The 26851-nt window shown below is 30.0% G+C and overlaps 1 protein-coding gene across 2 annotated transcripts in view; it reads right to left on the bottom strand.

The window, feature by feature from the left end:
• The window catches only part of LOC107446378 (extracellular serine/threonine protein CG31145), a 162968-nt gene that overhangs the window by 8131 nt on the left and 127986 nt on the right, over positions 1-26851 (bottom strand). For both annotated transcript variants that reach the window (XM_087163554.1, XM_087163555.1), the window contains 5 exons: positions 21502-21626; positions 18023-18101; positions 3959-4051; positions 2864-2976; positions 1238-1531 (listed from right to left, as the gene is read on the bottom strand). In XM_087163554.1, coding sequence (XP_087019680.1) covers positions 1238-1531; positions 2864-2976; positions 3959-4051; positions 18023-18101; positions 21502-21626 — 704 coding nt within the window. The remainder of the gene's footprint in view (positions 1-1237; positions 1532-2863; positions 2977-3958; positions 4052-18022; positions 18102-21501; positions 21627-26851) is intronic.

Genomic DNA, 26851 nt, shown 5'->3' with positions numbered 1-26851 from the left:
ATGTTCGTTTTTTAACAATAAAAAGAATCTCCAAATGTTATTTTCAAGAGCAGCACGTTCAAATAAAAATATATTTTAAATATTATTCATACACTTCGTGAATAGATCCTAAATTTGTCACATTCGAATGAATAAAAAGTCAAAATTTTTCAACTGCAACAGGAAAACTCTAATTCTGTATTATTTTTATGAAACTATAAGCTTTTAACTAAATTAAATTCGAATTCAATATTATTTTTCTGAAACTATAAGCTTTTAAGTGTTTTTTCATGGATTAAAATTTTCCAATAAAAAACTAATTAACACCTTGTTATAAGCCAATGTTTTGAATTTTAAATAAAAAATGCTTTTAGAGTGCTAATAATGAAATTATACGAAAATTTCATGTATTATTTGGAATCGTACGTTCTTTTCAGAGAAAATATAAAAACTGTTCAATGTCATGAGCAATTTAAAAATGCAGCAGAAAGTAGTTTTTTGTAAAATATTAAAATATGCTCATCACCAAATAGAAATAAAGAAACGGGGAACTTAAGAATTAAACAATTTAATGACGAGAAAATCATTCAAATCTTTAAAAGAGCAAAAGTTGTTAAATATCTTAGTACGCTTTTCATGTTTGTGCTTAAGGTGCGTTGGTCATGGTCTTATTCTTAGTTTATCATAGTAACGCCCTTTTCTCTTTCAATGAAATTCTGATTTTTATAGCGTTATTATGGATATCTATTATAAAAGTTCAATTCCGTAAAAAAAATAACTAACAGTAAAACTATTTCATTTTTTTTGTTATTTTAAAAAAACAGAGATTTTTTCCATAGTTAAATCATTTTCTTGATTCCCCTTTTGAAATTGTTTCAGGTCCTGTCTTTGGTTTAGAACATAAATAATTTTCAATTGAAAACTTCTTTCTGCAATATTTTTTAATTTGTTTTATAACATTTAGCAGTTTTATATTTTCATTGAAAAGATCTTATTATTTTACATACTACCTGAAATTTGTGTTCAATGTTAGCAGTCCTTGATATAATTTTTTTAAATAGGTAAGTGGAAAAATTCAATTGTTTAAAACTAAGTGGAAATTGAATTACAAGGAAAATAATTTTATTTCATAACTAAAGACATTAAAGACTACTAAGTGTTTTATAAGATAATATTAACGTTCGATTATTTCTAATACAGTTGAGTTACTACAACGCGGAAATTAAAGGTGATTTATTATTTGTTTTCATGAACTAACCAGTCAAGAAATCAAAGACTGCACAATCCATTGCATCATATAGCCTCCTTCCATATTTGTATGGTGGTTTTGATTTGACTTCTCTGATGCAGTAATAGTCACTGCCTTCCCACGCAGCCTTCCTACGCTTATTGTACGATCTTCTCCAAGGACTTCTTAGCGGACGTCTATCCAAGATGTTCCTTGGAGGTAGCCAGGCAGCAAGACTTCCCTCAATTGTGTCTGGATTACCACAAAAGGCATGACCAGTGTCGCAATAATACGTGCATTGTCCATGAAAGCACACGTTTCCAGCTAAAGAAAAATTAAGAAGACATTTTTTTATCAAAATATATCATAATCAGTTGGCGGAAGATTAAAATTTTAGCTCATTAATAGTCAATGTTTCCATTTTGGAAAAATGGAATTCAAGTCTAGAAATCTAGCGGTAATCTTCGTCGTTTAAATACATTTTGCCACAAAGTAATTAACGAGGATTCCAGTCCTGTGTGAATGCGCATTGTAATCCATTAAAATGGGTTTACGAACGTCTTAGAACTATCTTTGACTCTAAGATCTTAGTCCTATGCTTTGAAGAATTCAGGATGCGATACCGCGAAAGACTTCCTGGTATGTGTGGACATTCAGCTGTCCAAGATGATAGCATCTCCGATTCTATAGAAGTCACTTTCCACGATTTTGAAGGGATAACCCCAGACCTCTGGCTTACTCCACATGTAAGAAAGCCAAGTATAATTGTTCAGACAAACTCGGCTCTCATCAGTAAAGAATACTTAGGTTAACTGCATCACCTTCTTAGAAGGATGTTACTTGCTCCAGTTCGGGCAGTCTCTCCAAAGACCTAGAAGTGTATCAGAAAAGCATTCTGGCTTCTTTGATTTTAAAGTCCTGACTACGTTGGTTTCGATCTTAGAGTCCTAAGTACGACTGTACAGAATCGCTATTAGACCTCAATATATTTTTATCGATAGAAAAAAAAAGAACTTTGAAATAATAGATATTCAGACGATGGAGTGGTCTGCCAGATCTCCAGACCTGATTCCCAAATATTCTCGCGCAGGTTTTTGGAAGAGAAATTGCAACTCACTATCCACTTTTTAAAAACCTCCTGTTGCTAAGAACTGCCGTAGAAGGATGGGTGGAGTTTATTTTCCCAAAACATAATAAACTACTTCGCAAAGAAAGCGCATTTGAGAAATCTGTTTTCCTCTTTTTCTTTTGGTTTATTTATTATTTTATGTTTTGACTTAAACCTACTTTATTACACCGCTTGATTTGTAATAAAAAATTTGAGTTTTGTGTAGCATTACCATGTCTTGTTTCATTATATTCTACACATAATTAAACCCTCTAAAATTAAATAGTCTACTAACATTTCGTTTCAATACATTAAACACGGTATTTTTTTACAGTACTGAAACAATTATTTTTCTTATGAACATGATTACTTGAGTTCTTTACACGTTCTTTACGTTATTTTACTATTAGCAGAAAGTGAAATTTACTTCTTTTGGACATTTTGGATTAAGAAAGTTACGCTTCCTTTTCTACCTTATTTACATAGTAAATAAATATTAATTGCTTTAAATTCAAACATACTTACAAACAGCGATTTAAATGCCATACCTGGAGAAATGAAAAATGTTTTAAATAGTTCTGGTGGAGCTAATGGATACAGTTCTTCCGTGATATTGACTGTTCTTCCTATAACTGGAGGAGCTCTTCTAAATCCAAAAACTCTACAAAATATCAAGTAATATCATCAATCATATCAGTAATATCAAGAAATATCAGTGTAATAAAGTAAAACTATAAGTTATGAGGTCATTCATGAAAATATAGTTTTTCTGAATAAATAAATATCATTATAAACACTAAATGGAAAATATGGTACCACAATAGTTTAGTCAGAAGAGCGGTTAAAAATGAAAGTCTGTTACTTTCGCTTTTTGCGTCATTCATCAAATGTTTTTAGCTGCTTTGCTATTCTTTTATAAAATAATTATTAATAAATTTTAAATATCAATAAATTTAAATATTAATATTAAATATAATTATTAAATAAAATTCTTTTATTAAAATTATATAATAATTCTTTTATGCAAAGCTTTATTCGAGTAAAAATATTTGTTTATAATTATTTATTTATAATTTTATTGAATGAAGGTTCACGTCAGTTTTCTCAAGTTTTTACATTCTTTTAAACAATTTAGAACTACCGACAATTATTTACCAGATTTCGTTCCTATTTCGAATTTTGTCTGCTTCAATAAAACTTAAATGACGTGAAAATAAATTATAAAATATTTAAAGATTAAATAAAAAATCGTTGTTAATTGACGACTCATAATTTTGGTTTAAACCTTTGGTAAACTAAAATCATATACGGTATAGTTACCGATAATTGGTATGAGAAGGATTAGCCAATGGAGTTTAAAGCACATAAGAGATAAGAAAATGATGATTTTTTCCCTTTAATATTAATTGACGGCTCATAACTTTGGCAAATAAAAATCATATACGGTTAAGTTACTGAGTATTCGGAAGATTAGCCAATGGTGTTTAAAACACAAAAGAGGCAAGAAAATGATAATTGTTTCTTAATTGAAGGTTCATAAGTTTGGCTAAAAACTTTGGCAAATTAAAATCATATATGCGTGAAAAAAATTAACGTTTTTATATTCTTCTTAAACATAAAAAACTAGAGATACTTTGAAATACCTGTCCAGATGATAAGAGGCAATTTCACTAACATGCCTTTCATAATCAGTAAAATAGAAATGATTTGGTAAAGTCTCAACTTCTCTCGGGAATCTGAAATATAAAAACACAGCGAAGATTAAAAAGTGGAAATTACGAATAATTCTCACAACTATTAGTCAAACCCTTCGCTCTTGATTTTCTTTTGATGTTTAAGAAACAAAGAAATGTAGTTTTTTTTTTTAAAGATTTCAAGAACAAGGATGCTAGCTGCTTGAATATTTTATAAAGTGGTAATTAATGCTTATAGAACTGTAGTTAATCTTGTAAATACACCGAAGAGCCATTACATTATGACCACCCTGCTAATAACATGTAGGACCACCTTTAGCCCTCAAAACTGCTAGCACCCGTGCAAGGTGCACAAGGTGCTGATAGGTAGTCTGAGGTGTCTGGTACCAAGCGCTCACATGCAATTCCCTCACATTGCGAGGGGGTTGCGTGGCAGCACAAATTCTGTTTTCCAAGTAGGACCACAAATGCTCTATTGGATTAAAGTTAGTTGAATTTGGGGACCAAGACATGACTTGAAAGTCACTGGAATGTTCTTCGAACCAATCCATGACGGTTCGACCCTTATGACATGGTGCATTATCCTGTTGGTAAACACCACCCCCCGCAATAAAAACTGTTGCCATGAATGAGTGAACCTGGTCTGCAACTATGTTCAAGTAGCTTATAGACGTCAGGGATTGTTCTATAAGGATTATGGGTCCTAATGTGCCCCATGAAAACATTGTTCCTGGGCGAGAATCCATGAAAACCTGGGCGAGCCCATTGTTATAGATGGAGGGTGGTCATAATTAATGGCTTTTCAGTGTATATATCGCAATGTCTGATTAAATAGAACATTACATGTATTCAGATAATTGAATTTCTGATAATAATTATAAGAAATGAGAAAAATACACTGAAATACTTTTTTTCTATTAACGATATTGTAAATTTATTTTATTAATCTGTTTTATTTACTTATTTATTTATTTACTTTTTATAAAAAAAAAAATAATTTTCCTTGCTATGACTACTCAAAGATTCGTTTGAAATATATTTGCTGTCAAATAAGGGCAAGTGTCCATTTACAGGGATTTTTTTTCTACCTTCCATTTAATTCTCTTTTCTAGATAGTGTTGTCATATCTGTTTTCACATTGACCCGCTGGTTTGTTTGGTCCAGTTGAACTTGGAGCATAGTTTCAAGGTAAAAGTTTTGCAACTGAATTTCGTCTTTGCGGTCAGCACTTCATATTAATTGACAAATATGAGACAAAAACATAACGCTGCTTTTTAGTTTAAAAGGTAAGAGAAACCATTAAATACTGGGCGAGCCCATTGTTATAGATGGAGGGTGGTCATAATGTAACGGCTCTTCAGTGTATATGCAGAGCTATCAACCAGAAAGTTCTAGTTTTTCACGATACCTAAAGTGGTATTGTAATAATAATTAAGTAAGAAAAGATTCGCAAATTTGCATCAGGTTATAAAGACAATATTGAATGCTTTTCTAAAATGTTCAATATTTCTTAATCATATAAAACAAACTGTTAAAATAGAAATGTCAAAATATTTGGGGAAACTGCGGCTAAAAGCAGGAGAATTTATTTAATATTAATTGACGGACACAAAAGAGTATTGTGTCCGTCATTTAATATCCGGAGTTCTCCGGCAAAAAGTCGGAGAATTTTCAAGGTATGCATATTGAAGGCTTTCCGGAAGATTTTTGGAACATAAACTAAGTTAGTTCCTGTTATCGAAACGGGCATTTCCCTCTTTCACAAGCGGTAGTGTCAGTAGACGACAAGAATAATGGCAATAAGAAACAAATTCGAGAAGGTAAAATTATTAGAACAAACTGGAATTTGATACAAGATATCAAATTTTTTATGCATACTGATTTTTAACATAAACTTAAATCAAATATACTAAACCAACAAAGTAGACATAACAGAAGAAAAGTGAGAAAAAACTCCCAAGAGAACTCAATATTCACATATCAAGCCACCTACGTGTGCCTAACAGATACGCCAACTGCTCCGGATGCGCCTAAATAATTTAAAAAACGGTCAATAATTACAAGTTAATTTACAAATATTTGACTAATTTTGCTTACTTTTTAAAATGTTTTGCAAGACGTATCAAGAACAAAGTGGCGAATTAGATAAGCCTTCGAATTATTTAGAAATAGTGGTGGATAAAAAACCAATAAATTGAATTTATTAAACGAAGAATCACAATTAATAAACTACCACTCGAAAATATTTATCCGATGTCCGGAGCAAGTTGGCATCTCTGGCAAAAATGTAAGAAGTGATAGGTACTAAATTTATTTTTATCGTTTGAATTGAAGTGTTTAATCATTTAATTGTAACTACTACCATGGATTACAATGTGAATTGTATATATAAAGAACATATTTTGAAACAATAATTTTAATATTAAAAAGACTTTTAAAATCGGGTGGTGGTGCTCCGCGCCAAATACCGAGATATAAACCATATCCAGCATAGGTCTTTATTTTAGTGGCCTAAGAGCTCTGCATTTACTCTCAATCTGAGCCTAATCAGTCATTACACTCACCGTCAACAGTAAATAGACAAAAACATGTCGGGAAAAGTTGCTAATTTTAATCTCTTTTCAGAAAAATTTTGCTTTTTACAGTTAGCACAGTCTCAAACGTCCGTGGGACCTCACATATAAAGATGCCAACTGGCTCCGCTTTGTAAGAAAAAATATTTTCTAGTGGTAAGTTAATTAAGTTTATAAATTTTCAATTAAAGTAATTTTTCCACCAATACAAATGGAAAATTCAAAGTATCATATCTCAAATTTTCTCGGGTTGACACTTTTAAAGCGTGGGCGTGTTTATCCTTATTCTAAAAGTTGCACCAATTTAATTCGTTACCAATTTATAGAAACCTACGCCAAAAGAGGTGCAGTTGGCTTCACTGTATTTAATACATAGGATCTATTAAATGAAATAGTTACCTAAGTTGTTAAAATGTCAATATTTCAAAGGCTAGGTATTTTACGAGTGGCAGTGGTAAGTGAAAGTTACCTTTTGATTATTAAGATTAAAATTTTTATTTTCCACTGAAAGCCTCCACACAGTTTTTTATAGGTCGTCCGATCACACCACTATGAAGATAAACCAGTTTACGAAAAAGCCATTTAATTAAAAATCTAGTAAAAATAAGAAAGTGGTAACAAATATATGTCTAAAATTTTTTTAAATTTATGATTATTATTGATTTGTCTTATTTACTTAACAACCCTTACAGATTCAATTCTCAAATATATATCATAAATGTCTCTCAATTACTTTTAAAATAACCTGCATCCAGTTCTACAGCCACACATAGTTTAAAACAAGCTGCTTTGTTTTATTTTTTATGATTTTTATTTATTCAAGCAAGGGGCTTGAATCCCCCTCATAGCTGCCACACTGCCTGCTGACCATAAAGAACTCACACAATGCTAAATAATTCACGACGGATGGGATAGGGGGCGCTTCACGACGCAGGTGTCCAGCTAGCATAACTAAAGAAGACTTTTAAAATAAAATTTGGGTTCATGTGCACAACTGCTTCACTTTTCATATAGTCTGCGCAGACTACTTGTAAAATACCGTGTGGAGGCTTTCTGATGTAGGAGGTGATGCCTAGACTCTAAAATTTAAATATTTTATATTATAATTATTAATAACCGCACTATTTTATATATTAGATAATATACGAAAATATTATGCGATGTTATTCTAAATGAATTAGGTTTCACATTAGTTCAAATATCATATTACACAATTATTTGTACGAAGTGGTTGTTTCTTACTGTTACTGATAACTTTAACTTATAAAGAACTTCGTAAAAATTCGTTATAAATATTTATATTATTAATGCGTTCCATTTTTATGTATTTCAAAATTTTTTATCCGCAGGGATGCCAACTGCTCCGCTTTCTGGAATAGTTTTAATAAAGTGGTAGCTAATTATATAGTAAAATTCGTTACATTCGGACAGTTACGCTTTCTTATTAATAGAGTAACCAGTAGATTGATGCTGTAACGTTGCATTTTATATGATACTTATAATTTTTGATATTTAGTGGTGAAAAAATTACTTAAAAGGAAAATTACTAAACTAAAAGAAACTTAAATTTCGCTACCACTAGAAAATACTATTTTTTAAAGAGGAGCAAGTTGGCATCACTGCATCCGTTACACATAAGTATTTAAGATTACAGAAAGCATAACTACTACATTTAATAGTTGTCATTATTTTGTTGGCACCACATCACAGTACAGGTTGAAGATGAGATATTAAGGTTCATTATTCTATCCATGGGTGAAAGCCCTTATATAGCAAGACGGAAAAGATGAAAAACTGGTACGAAAGACATTTTATCACAGCATATTTCCCGAGAAAAATAAAATATCTGTAACTACCAAGATTTCTTTAAGATTTTAACATATATATTAATCTGCTTCTTTTCTGTGATAAAATAGAAATTCTTAAATAGTTTAAAAAAAGAATAAGTAAACTCCGCCCAAAAATTAGCAATTACTGAGATTATTTTACTACCAGCCTTTTCTCTTTTCCCCTGATTCTATCGTAATTTATTTATAGTTGCACTGTGCTTGTAAAACACACACCTAAAAAGTCCCTTTAAAGTAGAAGAACAGATAACATAAATAAGAGTAGGATATCACAAGGATGTATCCTGGTTTATAGCGGGATTCAAACTCTGGATCATCAGGATGCAGAGCATTTAGTGAATCAGTGAGAATACTCGATCAAAGAGGCCCCTTAATGTGATATGCATATTTACCAACTTGAATGATCTTTGAGATTTTTTTTTTTACTTGTGGTAGCAAGGTATATGTTTGAATTTATAAATCTTGAACTTAAAATTTCAAAAGAAATTGTTTTACTTACTACATCGATTCAATAATTCGAACATATGTATATAAGATTGATTGATTAGGCCAACATAATTTTAAATGTTGGCGAAGATTATTTTCAGAAAAATTTTCCTACTTTTATTGCAATTTTAGTTCCATTTTTAGCTCAGGGGATAGATCTCTTACCCCCAATGATGTAACTCAGGTTTAAACTCCAGCGATAGCTGGTCGATAAGAATTTAACCTCAGTGCTGACTATATCCTTACTGATAGACATGGGTAAGAGTCCCCTAGGGAGGAGGGTGTTTTCGTGGTTTTCTTCTCCCAAGTTCCATCAAGAAAGTCTACCACAAAAGGCAGTTTGTCCAAATAGCAGAACATAGAGATCTTTCTTCTTCTGAGTTGGATTCAAAACAACGAGGCAACGGATTTCAGCATTAATTGCTGTAAATCCAAAACATGGATCGGCTGTTTAACGATGGTTATAAAATAAAATATATTTTTAAAAAAATGAAAGCTTTCCTAAGGACTGCACTTTTTAGCAGCCATGAATCTACACTAACTTATTCCGAATTCGAGGAAATTTCGATCAAATGTTAGACAAAACATGACTAATACAGTTTATTAGTACTGCCATACGATATAGTATTTAACTTCCCAGATCGTTTTTTAATTTCTTATTTGTATTTTTTGAACGGACCCTAGTTTTTTTTTTTTTTTTTTTTAACTTTTACTTACTTTTCTTTCATTTAGTTTCTTCTTTAATTTTAATTATGTTGTTTTGTTGTTACTCATTTTTATATTGCTTTTTTTCAATGTTTTTCGTGTTTTTATAATATTTTTGTGTTATGTGTACTTTGGTTATTTTACATTTCTATTTGGTCATTTTACATGTTCAGTCAGATAAGTATTGGTTGTTTGTATAAACAAATGATCGCCTCATGCTTCTGTTCTATGTATTTTTAAAAACAATGGCTTCCTGACTTTTTCCAAAATCTTTTTTTTTTCAAAAGACATTCTTCAGATTTATTACAAGCACAAAATTTTTATTCAAATATCCGTACTCAGATTTGATAACGAAAAAAACTTCTAGAGGATGCTTTTATCAGATTTCCAGCTGATAAAAAAACTGCAATAAATTATAAAATTTAGAAATTGTCCTTGAAAAATGTTTATTTTCTTTCGTGAATCACAATTGTAAGTGTTGATAACGTTTTGCTTTCATGCCTGTTAAAGCGAGAAATTTTGCTTGAAATTGTATTGTATAGGAATTCTACGGTTGAGCTCTTTTAACAATAATATTAAATTGAAAAATTTAAAAAGTTTAGCCATTTTATTTCTTTGTGAACTTTCTAGGGACTACGGAATTTTCGTACTTTAAAAAAAAAATTTCTCCTGTCGCATGAGAATCTTTAATGTATCAAAAACATGTCTGCCGGCAAATCGGCAATCTTTTAAAAGATTCACCTAGAGAGAGCTAGAAAAGATTGGTGTAAACTTTTAAATAATTTATATATAGTGGTGGAGAAAATGAATTTAAATGAATAGATATATAATAATACATTAAAAAATAAATTTAGCTATCACTAGAAAAGTTTTTTTTAACAAAATGGCAGTTCTTTACCCTTTAAGGATTGGTGATTCCGAAAAGCATTCGTACAAAATCAGAATCAAGTTGTAATTAAAAAAAAACGGTAAATTAAATGTAGTCGTTGCTAATTTGACAGACTTACGTTGCTTTTACTTTAATTATTGTTAGTTTAATCAAATATATAATCAATGTTAATTCAAATTATAACTAAATAATTTTATTTTGAATAAAGAAATGGTGAATAACATAATAACAAATTATAATCCAACATTATAATAACAAAATATAAATCAAACAATTATAACTCCTCCCACAAATAAACTGCTAAGAATTACTTTGATTACCAGTTTTATCTTTTAACCCTGATTGATATGGTTTTATGCTGGCACGTATTTGCACACCTGCCAACTCTTCCGGATTTTCCGGAAGATTTTATTTTCATATTTAAAGTGGTAGTAAATATATACTATTTTTTCTTTTATAAATTTAATTTATAAATGATTTTGATCACCACTATTCTAACAAAAATTAAGCACATATATAAATATGCGTTACTATCATGGTTGTCAACTTAAGTTTTCTCAAATACAAAGTATTTGTTTGCTTAAAATTGAAGTTTTAATTCCATTTTAATACCACTGGGGAAAATTATAATGGAAAGGATTAAAAGTTGGCAGGTATGTATTTGTGACAGTCGGCGCGAAAGGGTTAATACTATTTTACAAGAAGTTTCACTTCATTAACTAAAATTTCTATGCAATTCAATATCTTATGCAAAAAAATATTTTATTTAATTAACATGGTTTTGAAAAGATTAATTCTAAAACCACATAACGGTTCCATTCTGAAACAATGAAAAAAATATTTTTAAGATTTTCAATCATCAATAATTGTATGATTGATTTGATTTATAATTTCGAATTAATATCTTGTCCAGAAAATATGAAATATTACATTCATAATTTTCATAAATTCATGAAAATCATAAACTTGTGTAATTAAATTCTACTTTAAAATATTATTCAATAATTTCTTTAGATGTATGTCACACGTCAAGAAATTTTTTTTGAAATATCTAATTCAGAAGAATTGAAAAAACAAAACAATTGAATTGTCGAGTAAGTGGTATACAGGTCATGATGTTACACTTATGCGACACCGTTTTTCACTCATACAAGTACAATTCGAATTGTGTGGTCAAACTTATTGAAATACGATATATTTCCCCCTTTTTTTCATGGAGCATTATATATACATATAAGCCTTTACATTCTTTATAAACTTTTTCATTCAGGCAAAAAAATAAAGTAAACCAATAATACCATTTTGAACCAATAATACAATGGCTTTCCGAACAAAACTAATTTAAGATTTGAAATTCTTATTGCAGAATTAGGTAAGATCAAATGTTTGAATTAATGCAACAAAAAAATCGTTCCCCTGAATAACTCAATAAATTAGAAGTAAAAGTACTTTGTCCACCACTAAGTATAAATTATTTAAACTTTTAGATAAACTGACAAACCTATGCATAATATTGTTGCAATGTGCCAAAATCAGGACTACATACCTGCCAACTTTTAATCCCTTCCATTATCATTTTTCCCAGTGGTATTAAAATGGAATTAAAACTTCAATTTTAAGCAAACAAATACGTTGTATTTGAGAAAACTTAAGTTGACAACCATGATAGTAACGCATATTAATATATGTGCTTAATTTTTGTAAGAATAGTGGTGATCAAAATCATTTGAAAATTAAGTTTATAAAAGAAAAAATAGTGTATATTAACTACCACTTTAAATATGAAAATAAAATCTTCCGGAAAATCCGGAAGAGTTGGCAGGTATGGCACTATAAATGTATAGCTTAAATTATTCCGTTATTACATCCAGCTTAGAGCTAAACTAAAGGAACAATGATATCCTCTCCAATAGGAAATATTTATAAATTTTATCTACCTCACTGACTGTTATAGGCACGATGAATTGGATAAAACATCACCTCCTACATCAAGAAGCCTCCACACAGTCTCTTATAAGTAGTCCGCGCAGACTGCTTAAATAGTGAACCAGTTGTGCGCATGAACCCAAAACTTTTTATAAAAGTAATTGAGAGAAATTTGTCTTATATATTTGAGAATTGAATCAGTAGTGGTTGACAAGTGAATAAGGCAAACCAATAATATTCATAAATAAAATTAATTTTTAGTCATATATTTGCTACCACTCTCTTATTTTAACTATATTCTATATTAAATGACTCGTTCAGTAAGTGGATATCCTTCACGGTGGTCTAATCGGACGACATATGAAAAACCGTGTGGAGGCTCTCAGTTATAGGAGGAGTTGGATAAAACCATTTTTGGCTCAGGTACCTAGTTCCATTTGATAAATGCAGTTAACTAAATTTCCAACATGCCTCGGCCAGCTGTTAAAATTTTCAAGTGGTAGTCTTTTAATCTATAATTCCTGCTTTGGCAAATTCGATTTAAAAAGTTTTTACTCACTACTACTTCTAATTGATTAAAAGGGTTAGATAATATGCCACCATCGAACAATTAAGTTGAGTAAAGCCTTTAAAAAAGTTAACAATATTTATCATACTCAGTAAATTTTAGTATGTAGTTCTCTACCGTTTTTAACCCATTCTAAGGCCGTGGTAATTATGTTTACCACCGCTATAACTTTGGTATACCATTTGTTATTAACTTCAGCTCTGATGAAGTAATATTGAATAAAATTGGTAACAATATGCCTGTTTTTAGGAAATTTAAGGTAAGTTATAATATATAATTCCTTTTTCAGTTTGGAGTAAATATAAAATTTATTTTACAAATGAAAGTAATTAAGTCTCTTACTTTTTTTATAACACCTATTGGGCAACATACCTAAGCACACTTACCACAAAATAAATGTTGTTAAAATTCAAATTAATTTTATCAACTAATCTAAATGAATTTTTTCATCTAAATTCAAACTGTATTTTAACATACACTTACTAGAAATAAATGGCCCATTAAAGGGTTAAAAATATTTTGTCATATCGCAAGTATTTGGCAAGTCTGTTAACAGTTAGTATAAATAAAGCTTTTAGTGTAAGTTATAGCCCATACCCTAATTTGGTAAGATCAAATACTTGCGTAAATACAACAAAAAAATTTGTTCCTCTACGTTATCCGGCATTGAAGCAATCTTGAAAAATGTATTATTTTAACATTAATGGATAATTCTACATTATTTTCAAATATTTATTATATAAATATACGTTTACTGTAATGGTTTTCCTAAGTTAACTATTTTATAGTTACCCTTGCAAAAAGTTAAGGTGTTTTTGATGTTTACTTAAGGTTGTTTTGAAGTGTTAAGGGTAATTAGAGGTTTATTTGAAGATGATTTCAAAAACAATCTTAAAAAATGAATCTCATGAGGTTTATAATCAAGTTATATGACGTTGTTTTATTCACACTTGAGGTTATTTTGAGGTTAATAAAAATCTATCTCAGAGTCACTAACTTTGGGAAATTGTTTTGAGATCTACTGGTTATTTTTTCTATACCTTAAAAAAATAAATATACGTTTGGGGTGTGAATAATTTCATCGACTTCAACCAAAAATATTGCTGCTCTATACATGAGGTTGATTTTATGAGATGTAAATGAGGTTGAAATTGAGGTTTGTTGATGAGATTAATTGTGGTGCAAAACAATACCTCATTTTCTGCCTTAGGTGTATTTTTTTATACCTTTAAACATTAAAACAACCTCACAAATACCTTATTTATTTTAAAGGGTTGGGAAAAATGGTATAAGATTGAGCTGGTAAGCAAACAAGCAGAAATCAGAAGCGTTGCGATAATTGCCCGAAATCATTTATCGCAGACTTTCCAAAATATTGAAAATTGAAATGACTCTGATAATTGTCCATCAAAGGATAGGGTATACTTGTGATATGTTGTATAAAGCAAATAACAACATGAATAAAGCACACCTTTGTCCATTGATGTATTTTCTTTTGTGCTTTGTTTTTGCTTCAGTGATTCAATGTGACGTAATCTAACGCAATAACAACGTGATCCAATCGTGATCAATCCGTAATAACAACGTGAATAAAGCACACATTTGTCCATTTATATAACCTCATTTATGCTTTATTCACGTTGTTTTTTGCTTTAGTCTGATAGTCGTACTTGTGACACAACTTTTAAATAATTGTGGTGAGAGAGTATAATATATCCTGCAAATAGATAAATTTCAATATTGCTATGAAATTTTAAATTAAAATTACTTCAGTTGCTAAAATACAGTAAGCGCCATTTTGAGTAATACTAGTTTGAGTATAACTAGTTTGTTTAAATTGTTCATTGTTTTAATTTCAATTATATATTAAAATATATATTAGATCTTTTCGAACATTTTATTACGTCATGTGGAAACTGAAAGCTAAGTTAAGTTAAAGTTAAATTTAAGTGTTAATTGTAAATTTTAAAAAACTACGACGTTAAGAAACCAAACTAATACCATACCTGCCAACTTTTAATCCCTTAAATTATCATTTTTCCCAGTGGTATTAAAATGGAATTAAAACTTCAATTTTAAGCAAACAAATACGTTGTATTTGAGAAAACTTAAGTTGACAACCATGATAGTAACGCATATTAGTATATGTGCTTAATTTTTGTAAGAATAGTGGCGATCAATATCATTTAAAAATTAATATTATAAAAGAAAAAATAGTATATAATTACTACCACTTTAAATATGAAAATAAAATCTTCCGGAAAATCCGGAAGAGTTGGCAGGTATGTAATACTGATATTCAGCAATGAGAAATTAGATTAATTTATGTGCTTAAAAGCATCGTGGTATACTTTATTTAAGTAATTTGTATTTTACTGTTATATTTTTGCATAAACTTTTTCCTAAAAAAACTTAAAACTTTACTATTTAAACTATATCCTTAACAATTAAATATTATTTTCGCAATGCCCCCTGAAGTCTATAAACCCGCTCATTCCAATTTTCTTCCAACTTTTTAAACCTTTTTGTGGTTTTTCAATATTTATTTTCATGCTTCAACTTTAGCATTAATATTCAGATTGAATTCGTTTCGTTAAAAGGTATAATTATAAAGAAATTAGCTTAAAAAAAATTCTTTCTGGAATAATTTCTTCACGGAGTGTATAAAAATATATTTTACTTGCAATAATTATAAAGTATAAAAAAATATGTTTATTAGAATAGTTAAAATATATGTTTCCAACATATACTTTTTTTTAAATAAAAAAGAATGATATAATGGAAGAATAAAATATAAAATGAATAATAAACCCTACATTAAATCTTTTATGAAACATAATAAACATTTTATGCTACAAACGTTATCCTACAAATCAATAACTTTATGTTCCATCTTTATTGCGATTTCCTTACAATACCGAAAAAGTTACAATTTAGTTCAACTGAAATGGGTAATAATAACATTTCAAAGCAACTCACTAACTTTTAGAATTGCATCATAACCATATAAAATCGTATTTGTTCAGGAACTACAAAGCTCTCCAATTTTCATAAAAGTTTGGAGGAATTACTCTGAGGTTTGGTATAGATTCTGCGAATATTATGGTGAATAACTCATGTATTTCATATATAAGTGTTACATTTGATTCAAATGTAGACGAAAAGAAAAATATTTTTTAATGAAATAAAGTCATTCTCAATTTAAATATGTATGGAATAGCATACAAAATTCTTATTTATATTTGCTTTGGATAAATAAGATTTCTAAAAATATATTTTATTGTACTATACTTTAACAAAGATGCCACCTTGCACCAGTTTGTAAAAAAATATTTTCTAACGGTAACGAAATGAAAGTTTTTGCATTTGCATTCGCAGTTCAGCATTTTGCATTTGTAAGTAACTTTAACCACCACTAAATATCGAACATTCAAAGTATCATAAAATTTGCAACTTTATTATTCGTGGTGACACTTCTAAAAATAAAGTGTAAGTAACCGTATCCTACAAGTTTACTATTTATTTCGCCACGTTACCAATGTATTAAATATTTTACAGATAGCGGAGCAGTTGGTATGCCTGCTTTGACACATACCAACCAATTTTTTACAATTTTTAAGAGCAATATTTATATTGATATACAATTTTGAACTTTAAAATATTATTCTAAGTTTAGAAATTTCGATTTAGCCGGCCAGTTGGCCGAGCGGTTAGCGTGCCTGACTGTGAAGCCAATGGCTGCGGGTTCGAATCCCGCTCTGGGCATGGATGTTTCTCTCTGTCCTCTGCTGTGTGTGATGTGCGAATGTGGCCCACCCTATGAACGGGTTTGTGGCAGTGTGGCGTGGGTAATGTTGCTCGCCTCCGTGACTTAGGTTCACAGGTGCCCACTGGGTAACGTTAAATGAGCAACACTTCCGGCATCTTCCGAGGCGAAGAACGAGAGTTCAAGTGCCTGCCGTTATTTAAAAAAAAAAAAAAAAAAAAAAAAAAAAAAAAAAAAAATTTCGATTTGAAATTATTTGAACTACCACTACATAAAGAATTTAAAAAACAATTAATAGCTAAAAACCTCGAATGCAAAATTGCTAACCAATTTTATGTTCTTACTCAGCTTTTCAATTCACCTTCAAAAATTAATGGCAGATATGGGTGGAATTTATATAACTTAACCCATAGCTGCCGACTTGTAACGTTTTTAGAAACGACTTTCCCACGTGCAGGGTTGCCAACTACCAGCCCTTTTTGGGAAATTTCTTCTAATGGTAGTAAAGTCTGTCCTTTAATGTTTTGTAAATTCAGTTTAAATTTATTTTCCCCACCTCTACATGTAAATGAAAACGTTACTCAGCAACACACCTTTTGTGCAGGGGTGAAAGCGAGACGGAAAAGAGGAAAGCCTGGTAGTAAAACCATTTCAGTTATAACTAGTTTTGGGGAGGAGTTTACTTATTCTTTTTTTAAATTTTTCAACAATATCTACTTTATCTTGGAAAAGAAGCAGTTTTATATATATGCCAGAATTATAAAAGAAATCTTGATAGTTACAGATATTTCATTTTTTTCGAAAAAAATGCTGGAATGAAATGTTTTACGTACCAGGTTTTTCTCTTTTCCTTCTTGCTATATAAGGGCTTTCACCCACGCTATTGTGGAAAGGCTTTAAAAACGTTGACAAAGTAAAAATAAGTAATTCCTTAATAATTAAAAAAATATCATTCCAAACTATAATTTATTTCAATAATATAACAAATCTATGGTCAGGAAAAAAACTTATACACATAGAAAGAATTTTCATGAGGCCGACCAAAATTTGCTACTTTATTTTTTAAATTCCCTTAGATTTTAAAAAAATTATAATTTAGAAATTAATTTTTAACATCGGGATTCATCTACTTCAATTTAAAAATACTTCCTGATAGTGAAAAATACACTTTAATTAGACTAAATGAATCCTATTTTTTTTTCAGAAGAAAATAACTTTGATTGAGATGAATAAAAAAAAAATCTGATACTCACCTCATTGGCTTGAAAAGTGCTTTAGCTCCGCTTTCATACGTAAAGACTAGTTTTAACTGCGTTCCCCCAGGTAGTTGCTCTAAATTATAAAGAGAAAAAGATTTACACAATGTATATTTCAGTTGTAACTATAAGTAAAGAAACATCCAGAGACTAAAAAAGAAAGTACTCTTAACTTAAAAGTACATAAAATAAATTAATAAAAAATAAAAAAATAATTAATTATGCAATCAATTAATTTAAAAATTAATTTATTTATATTATAATTAATTTATTTATTAATTAATTAAAAATTAGTAAATAAATTTTTAATTCATTAAAAATTAATTTTTGAAAATTTACACATGAAAAAAACAATTAAAAGAAATCCGGTAAAATCATAAAAAGACACGAAAAACGGGCTATGTACAAGGTAACGTGAGAGCTATACTCAAAAGAGTGAGATAAACAACGTGAAAATCTATACAAGATCGAGGCTAATACTAAAACGTTTATGACGGGCGATGCATGATAATTGAGGCAAGTCTAAACAGTGACTTAAGGGATCTAACGGGGGGGACCCTCCTCCCTCGCGACTGTCAGCAGCTTCAGTAAAGGGTTACTCCCCGCCGAAGTTACGAACGAAAATAACACGGTTATAAAATTCGGAATAACAATATGAAGTAGTTGTTTTTTGAGTAAGTTATTTGACTGGCTGGTGCCAGACAGTAAAAAGGCAGTACGTAAGATAACTGTACTAATTAACTATTCAAGTATTTTCGGAGTGGCTATCCTAGATGGATATCTGATCCTTCATCGAGTTTAGGTAAAAGGAAGGGAAGGGAGGTGCGGTACTTAATATTTGTTAAATCGCATATAAATACAATTGGGAAATCAAATCTGGTTTAAATATAAGTCGCAAATAGTACATAAGATAATAAAAACAATAAAATATTTACAAAATTTACAAATGGGGAAGACTCCCTCTGCACTCCCTCGCCTCCCCCGGTAGCCGGGCTTCATTGGTGTAGAGTGCAGAGTTTGTCCAGAAAGATTAACTGAAATGCCTAGATAGAACGTAGTCGCTCAGGAAAAAAGCGATTATCGGGCTGAAGTTTCAATAAAATCAATATCTAATAGTTTGTTAAAATCACACGTAGAGCAATTTTTTGCTCCTTTAAAAAAGGTATCGTTGAGTTTGTATAAGTATTCATCGATTTTATCTATATTAAAATCGTTGCAAAGTGTGTTATTACGAACAAACCAGGGAGCCCCTGTGATTCTTCTGATAACTTTATGTTCAAATGTCCTCAGTCTTTTTTGTTGGGCGTTTGAGAGAGCCCCCCTAGGCCGGGGATGCATAGCAGAGTATCGGTCTGATACACATCAGATATACTTGTATATGCCTTTTGGTGTGTAAAGCCAATTTGCTATCTTTGTTTAGGATTGGTTTAAGGGTTTGATAAGCTGCTTTTGCTTTTCTCAGGATGTTTGATACATGTAATTTCTAGTTTAGTGAGCAATTTATAATGATGCCCAGATAATTAGCCTTGTCGACTTGGAATTCAGTGATGAAAAAAAAATTTGACTCTTCAAAAAGTTCACTCTTTAATTTACACTGATATAACTTGCTCCGCTTTGAGGAATATGTTTTCGAGCGAGAGCAAAATTTTTGTTTTTATGCATGAGCCAGCCTCGGTTTAGATAATATTATTAATTATTCCGGCCATCCCTATGCCTGTATAACTTAAAACTTCGTATAAAACGCCACTTTAAGTTAGTTATATCGTGGGGAGCTTTGAATGTGCTGAAAAAAGTAAATCTATTTCTGGAAGTTTCAGTTTTCGAATTGTACCACTTTATAAATACTTTTGAAGGTTGAGCTGTTGCCACCTGTTTTTGAAGAAATATATACAAACCGATGGTGCTATCATTGTTTTATAAGGGAGATTAACACTCCCCGTTGCAGTGAAGTCAGACTGGCAACACTAATAAAACAAATGTTACAAACCAGTAAAATGTAAAACATTTAACAACCGTTTTTAAACGTTTAACAACCACTATTCTTTAAACAACAAAGAGCTACAATATATTACTGGAATATCATTTTAACTTTGAACACAAAATCAAAACCAACATTTACAATGGATGAAGACTATTATTTTAAACCTGTGGCATACGATTCAAGATGCTTTGTTCTACGCAAAACTGCAGATCTGTGAGCAGAAAAATTTGGTAGATCATATATTTTGATTAATTCAGCGATAAAGAGTGCAGCTTTCCTTTATTATTAACATTAATGTTTAAAAAATATTAGGAAACTTCTATTGATTATTTAACTACTTTTGACTAAATTGCATAGTTAAAATAAATATAATTTTGAAATAGCAAAATATATCTAGTTTCTTATGGAACTAATTCAATCAGGCAACCATTATGTTATACAAAAACCAATGAAATTATTTTTGAAGTTATATTTCTTATGCGACTTCCAACAAGGTTGCGTTAAACGTTTAACGCTACATTTTTATTGGCCGGGAAAATCGCGTGGTAGGATCCAGTTTTCCCTCATTCATTTCCATATCGTTTTGGTTCTCTCTAGCATAAAAATAATAAAAGTATTATTTTTCTATAAATATTTTTTTAGTTTGTTTTGATACAAATATAATTTAATAGGGTAGTATTTTTTATTTTCAAATTTAGTGGATAACAATTGTAAAAAATGAGTGAAAACAATCCCACGGACTATGCGACGGATTTAAGGTTATGTCAAGGTACGTCTCTTGTGAATATCAATTGATTGTTAGGTTTTCTCTTCTGAAATTACATTATGGCGCATTCACATTATAAATACAAATACATTTTCCATGGCTAGACGATGAAGCAGCCACAAGCACTTCCACTGGTTCAAGAGGTCCACGAGGGAAAAATGCACAATATTATCGTTATTACAGAGCACGGAAGTGAGCGGAGCAGGAAAAAGAGTCGTTGAGTAGATTTAGTGATCCTTCTACGACTGCTGATTCTTCTACAATTAACGTCGCAGGTTACGAAGTTTAACTTCTTACGCGCTGAGGGACTCCACGCATTTTTTTTTATTGAATGATCCAATGGTTGTAAGATCAAATTTGATTCATTTCTAAATTTCATTTAAACATTTATTCACATTCTCATTCCATGCCTATGTTTTTAGTTCGAAGGTAGGCTTAAACATAAAGCAACGTTTAACACCTATAAACAGCGTGCTTGCAGTTTTGTCTTTGTAGCGTAAATCCCGCCAACATATCGTAAAGATACGTAGCATCTTATGCGAGCATGCGCAGTTGCTTCAGGTCTTACGTACGGGGGAGTACGGAAGCTAACGTAAAAGTGTGAAATCTCCCTAATGAATATAGAAATCAGCCTAATAAATTGTCACGCATAAAGAAATAAATCGTACTGATGGAAAGGAAAACATTATAATATATATTAAATATTAGAAAATGAATAAAAAGTCTTACCTAAATTAACAATTCTCTCTGATGCCATTTCATGCAAAAGATCTTTCACTACAGGGGAATCTTCTGGATACAGGCTATATCTTGATATTTGTAAGTGGAACCTTTCCCACGTTGTCATATTCGGCCTATTTTCAAAGAGAAATAAAAAAAAATTGTTTATACTGTAACCAAAAGCTTTAAAAAAAATAAAACTTTTTTTTTCTTAAGTCTCAGAGATGCCAACTGATCCAGATTCTACAAAATACTTTAGCCCCTAACGCACAGACTTTTTGGAAAAAAAACCCGGCAAAACAAAATCAATTTTTTCTTATGTAGAAAAACACACTTTAGAACATTGTCTTTTCTTCTGGTGGACAATTTTGATATACTGCGCTTTTGTTCCACGGAAAAAGGCTATATTCAGAGATGCCAACTGCTCCGGACAAGCCAACACAGTTAAAAAATCGGTAAATAACTACTAAGTAAATTTTGCAAATATTTGACTATTTTTACTTACTTTTTAGAAGGTATAACATGAGTTAAGTACTATAGAGTTAAGTACTATAAAGTGGTGAATTATGTAGGCCTACGAATTTTTTAGAAATAGTGGTGGATAAAACAGTACAATAATCTAATTCATTCCTGCTAGCTTTTGGAAATGGTGAAGTACCCATCACATCCAAAATTATTAATTTAAATATAAGCAAACAAAATACTGAGGTTCCGACTTTCACTTTAAAATTAAAAATAACAACACAACTTTTATAACTAAATATTATTTCTAACATTGTAAAGATAGGTTAATATATCATTTCATTCAAGAATAAACGAATAAAGACAAAACTCTCATACTATTGTAATTTTAATTGGGGGCTTTGACACCTGATTTACCCATGGATGGACAGGATTTTACCGATTTAAGCATAATTTTAATGAGTAACTATCCTGTAGGGCTATCTGCTCATTCATTGAAACTGGTTTAACAATAAGAGAAGAATGAGGGTTGCAGAAATTACGCAAGTGTAAAAAATTAGATAAAATAACATAATTAAATGATAAAATGGACAGGATCTAAAAGTGGTCTATGTATACAAAGCAAATCTGTGAAAAAAAAGTGGCATTGCATGTTTTTTTATACCAAGTGAATATTTTTTTCTCCAGTTATTACCATTAAAAAAGCGCTCTCTGTTGATTTTAGATCCAGATATACAAATTTCTATTGTTAACATACGAGTATTGCGTTAGAAAGATTTATTTTGTTTTTTCAAAATATTTCCCAAATAATCAAGTACTTGTGCCATCTTTTTTTTCTTTCTTTAAAAAAAAAGAAGAATGTACAGCCGTTTTAAAAAGACGCTGGTATAAAAGGGTTAAACTACTTGAATATCAATACATAAATTTATTATATATACATATATATATATATATATATAGAGAGAGAGAGAGAGAGATTAATTTTTAAAATGAATTTTGTCAAATCAAATTAAAATTATTAACGTGAACATTTATATTAATCACTTAAATTACAAAAAGAAATCTCGCGACATAACCGAGGGCGATTCGATATTCGGTTGTGTTTTTGACATACGTCTTAAATTGTTTCTGCCGATATATATATATATATATATATATATATATATATATATATATATATATATATATATATATATATATATATATATATATATATATATATATATATATATATATAACCGTCTTTGATCAACGTACCTAATTTTTTGGGTTTGCCACTACTAATGTTCAACTCCGTAGCCTTGTAATTTTGAACCCACCCAAAAGACAAGGGAACTCTTGGATCAAGTATTGTAAGACATTTTCCTTCGAGGAGCACTGTTTGATTAAACCAACCCACATTTGCGTTACATGGAAAAGAAGACCACGAGAACCTCCCACGGTTAACCTGATGACAAGGAGACTTTAACCCATGATCCGTCAACTACTGAGGATATTTTGCTTCAGCACTGTGGTCGGTGAGAGTCGGGAATGGAATCGACCAGCCATCGCAGGGATTTGAACTCGGTTCACCTGATTAGAAGGGGAACGCTCTATCCTCTGAATTACCTCGGCTCATATTTTGGTATTTTAAATGAACAAAAAGTTCATTTAGCTTATTTGATAAAATTCATTTGAATGTTTAGTTAACATTATTATTAGTAACCAAATATGAACCAAGTAATTAAATAACAAATTTAAAGCTATAAACTGCAAATGGAACTAAAGTGATGGGAAAATTAGTCTTAAGTATGCATAGTACGGTTTTATTTGATTCGTTTCCCATTCCGACAACATCAGGGTTCGTACAATCTTTGAAATAAAACAAATACGGTAGTATATTTGAATATTTTATAATTAATTATATATGAACTTGCTTTGCTGTTATCAGTTTTTTGAACTCCAATTTAAATTTTCCACGTTGGAAACTTTGTAAAGTTTCAATGACTCTTTCATACGCGTGATTAACGCGACTTTAATAATAAAAAATGCTTATTTAGATTACGTTTGAAATCCGTGTCATTTTATAGCTGAAACTGTCAGTAGTATAAAAATATATTTACTATTTTAACCAAAAACTAACTATCACTGTTTTTCCTTACACCTTTTTTTCCCCAATAGATGAAGTCTTATGCATTACTTCCTTATTTGGTTTTGAAAACTAAAACATTTTAAACTCCACTCTTTGTAAACACTAAGTATAATTTCTCAATTCCTTGTTCTAGTTTATATTTCAGTATATTGTCTGGACTAAATAACTTTCATTATTAAGAAATAATGTTTATTTAGCAATGAAACAGGAGATATTCTTTACAGGTGTTAAGATATTTCATTAAAATTATTTTCAGCATGCAAAAATAAAATTCCAGAATATCATTTTTGCAATTATGGGAAGTATTTTGCTGCTATTAGTGTAATACACGTGGCATTTTTCAAAAATTAATCTAACATTTTTCAAATATTAATGTAACATTCGTAATATACGAATTATATTATCGTGTTTGCATTGGTGTAATATGCAAATTGCTCTTAATCGAACTTGGAAAGTTCGTTTTATACATAATTTATAAAGTATTACTACTCTTAGATATTAGAAGAATGAAGAAATTAATAAACAGTTTTAACGATACTTTTTTCATTTCATTTAAAGAAAAAGCAACTTTTAACTTTTCTTTTTTAAAAAAAATTAATTTAACTACGTTTTCTTTCTTTGAAAAAAATAAATTAGTATATTCAGTTATTTTCTAAGTAAATTAGTATATTCAGTAGAGCTTGAAAAACGAAAAAACAATTTTAACTCCCCATCATATTATCTTTGGCATTCAGCTTGGTCATCACCTCCAACATCAGAAAGCTTCCACACGGAAGTATTCTGCGCAGACTGTTTAAAAAGTGAACCAATTGTGCGCATGAGCCTATATTCTATTTTAAAAGTAATTGAGAAAAATTTATCATATATATTTGAGAACTCCATAACTCCAACGTCATATATGTTAATGCTCAAAAAAGGAAAGCTCCATCACCAATAATTAGTATGGCAGTATGATGCACCATAGCACCGTTTATGTTTAAATTTTCAATATCCATTTTAAGAAAAGAATCAAAAGTAAATCTTTATCATTTTGTAACTAAATTTTCATTTCAATAAAAATGCAAAATTATTCAAATAAATACTTAACTTATTATTTAAGACAACCTAACCAAATGAATCTAAATTGGGTATACTATAGCCTACGTCACAGATCGTGTTATTCCTACTAAATTTAACTAGTAAACAGCATTTTCTGCGAACCTGATTTCTAGCAACAAGTAAAAGCATCAAACGAAGTGTCTTGTTATAAGTCGCTACTCGCCAGGTTAGAATTGGGTATAATATGAAAAAAACACAACTACTTCTACTTACTAAGAATAACATTTACCTTTTAGTTTAATTAATAAGCTGAGTTCTAAATATGTTTACTAAATTCACATTTCAAAAGGAACTAGACTAATACAATTCCAACCTGCCGAGTAGCGACTTATAACAACACACTTCATGTAATGTTTACTTGTTGCTAAAAATCAGGTTCGCAGAAAATGCTGTTTTTCAGTTAAATTTAGTAGGAATAACACATCCTGTGAAGTAGGCTATAGTATACCCAATTGTATTAGTCTAGTTCCTTTGGAAATAATTTATATTGTTGTTTTACCGAAGTTTATGAATTTAGTAAGCATATTTAAAACTCAGTTTATTAATTAAACTAAAAGGTAAATGTTATTCCTAGTAAGTGGAAGTAGTTGTGCTTTTTTCATATTATACCCAATTAACAATTAACATGTACATAATTTTTAGCACTACTTAAATTATTACTTAAGACAACCTAAAAAAATGAAAGATAACTGACTAGTGGGCAATATATAGATAAATATCCGCGTTTATGGTGCCACATAAGATAAATTCATCTATAGATTATATAATGCAATATCAGATACATAGCTTGGACTGTACTATCATAAAAATATTATAGAAATAGATGCTCCGAATAAATAAATGGAAATTTATCTATTGCATTTTAGCTTTGCCATCAAAATTACTAAAGTTTATTTTCACTCAACGATAATGTTTCTTATCCATAACATAAAAGTAAGCATTTTTTAGTGGATTTCCTCCGTGTAAAAGTGTTGCCAAATACTAATATAAAATAGTCGAAAAACTTTGACAGAAGCATATATTTCTATCTTTACTCAACCATATGCTCCATAAATTATTCATAACCACCCATCTGTTTGACATATCGTGAAACCGAGCCTCTTCTGGCATAAAATCTTTCAAGTGAGTTAGTTCAATCTATTACTTGATTTATTTATCTTTGATACCGGGCAGTTAAATCTTTCCTAAAGAGTTTCATGGTCGAGCAAGTAAAATTTCAATGAAATTTCTCAAATTTAAAGAAAATGTAAAAACAATATATTACGTTTAGTTTTATAAATCATTCCGCCATTTATTGTCAAATACTTCGAATTCAATAATGGACTGTTTCGAAACAATCATTTTGACAAGCATGGATAATTTTTATGGAGGAAATAAAATAAAATAAATTTCAGTCTTGTTCATGAAATTATAATTTTTTATTCATTTTTAAATTAACTTCACGTTTTATGATAATTTTATATACATTGAACCCGAAAAGAATGTTTTTTATAACCATTTTCTTAATGCATAGATTGAGCCATATTCTAAATCTCTATGCCTTTCATTCAATACGGTATTGATCCCTATTGGCAAAAGACTCTGATGTTAAAAGGCCATCTTCTCATTATCTCGACGTAGATATTTCAATACAGTATTAATTCCTATTGGCAAAGACTTAATTTGATG

Source organism: Parasteatoda tepidariorum, chromosome 5 (genome assembly GCF_982258835.1).
Source record: "Parasteatoda tepidariorum strain Cologne lab strain chromosome 5, Ptep-v5.0, whole genome shotgun sequence".
NCBI lineage: Eukaryota > Metazoa > Arthropoda > Arachnida > Araneae > Theridiidae > Parasteatoda > Parasteatoda tepidariorum.
Note: the sequence above shows the minus strand (reverse complement) of the source record. Positions and strands in the feature narration are given on the sequence as shown.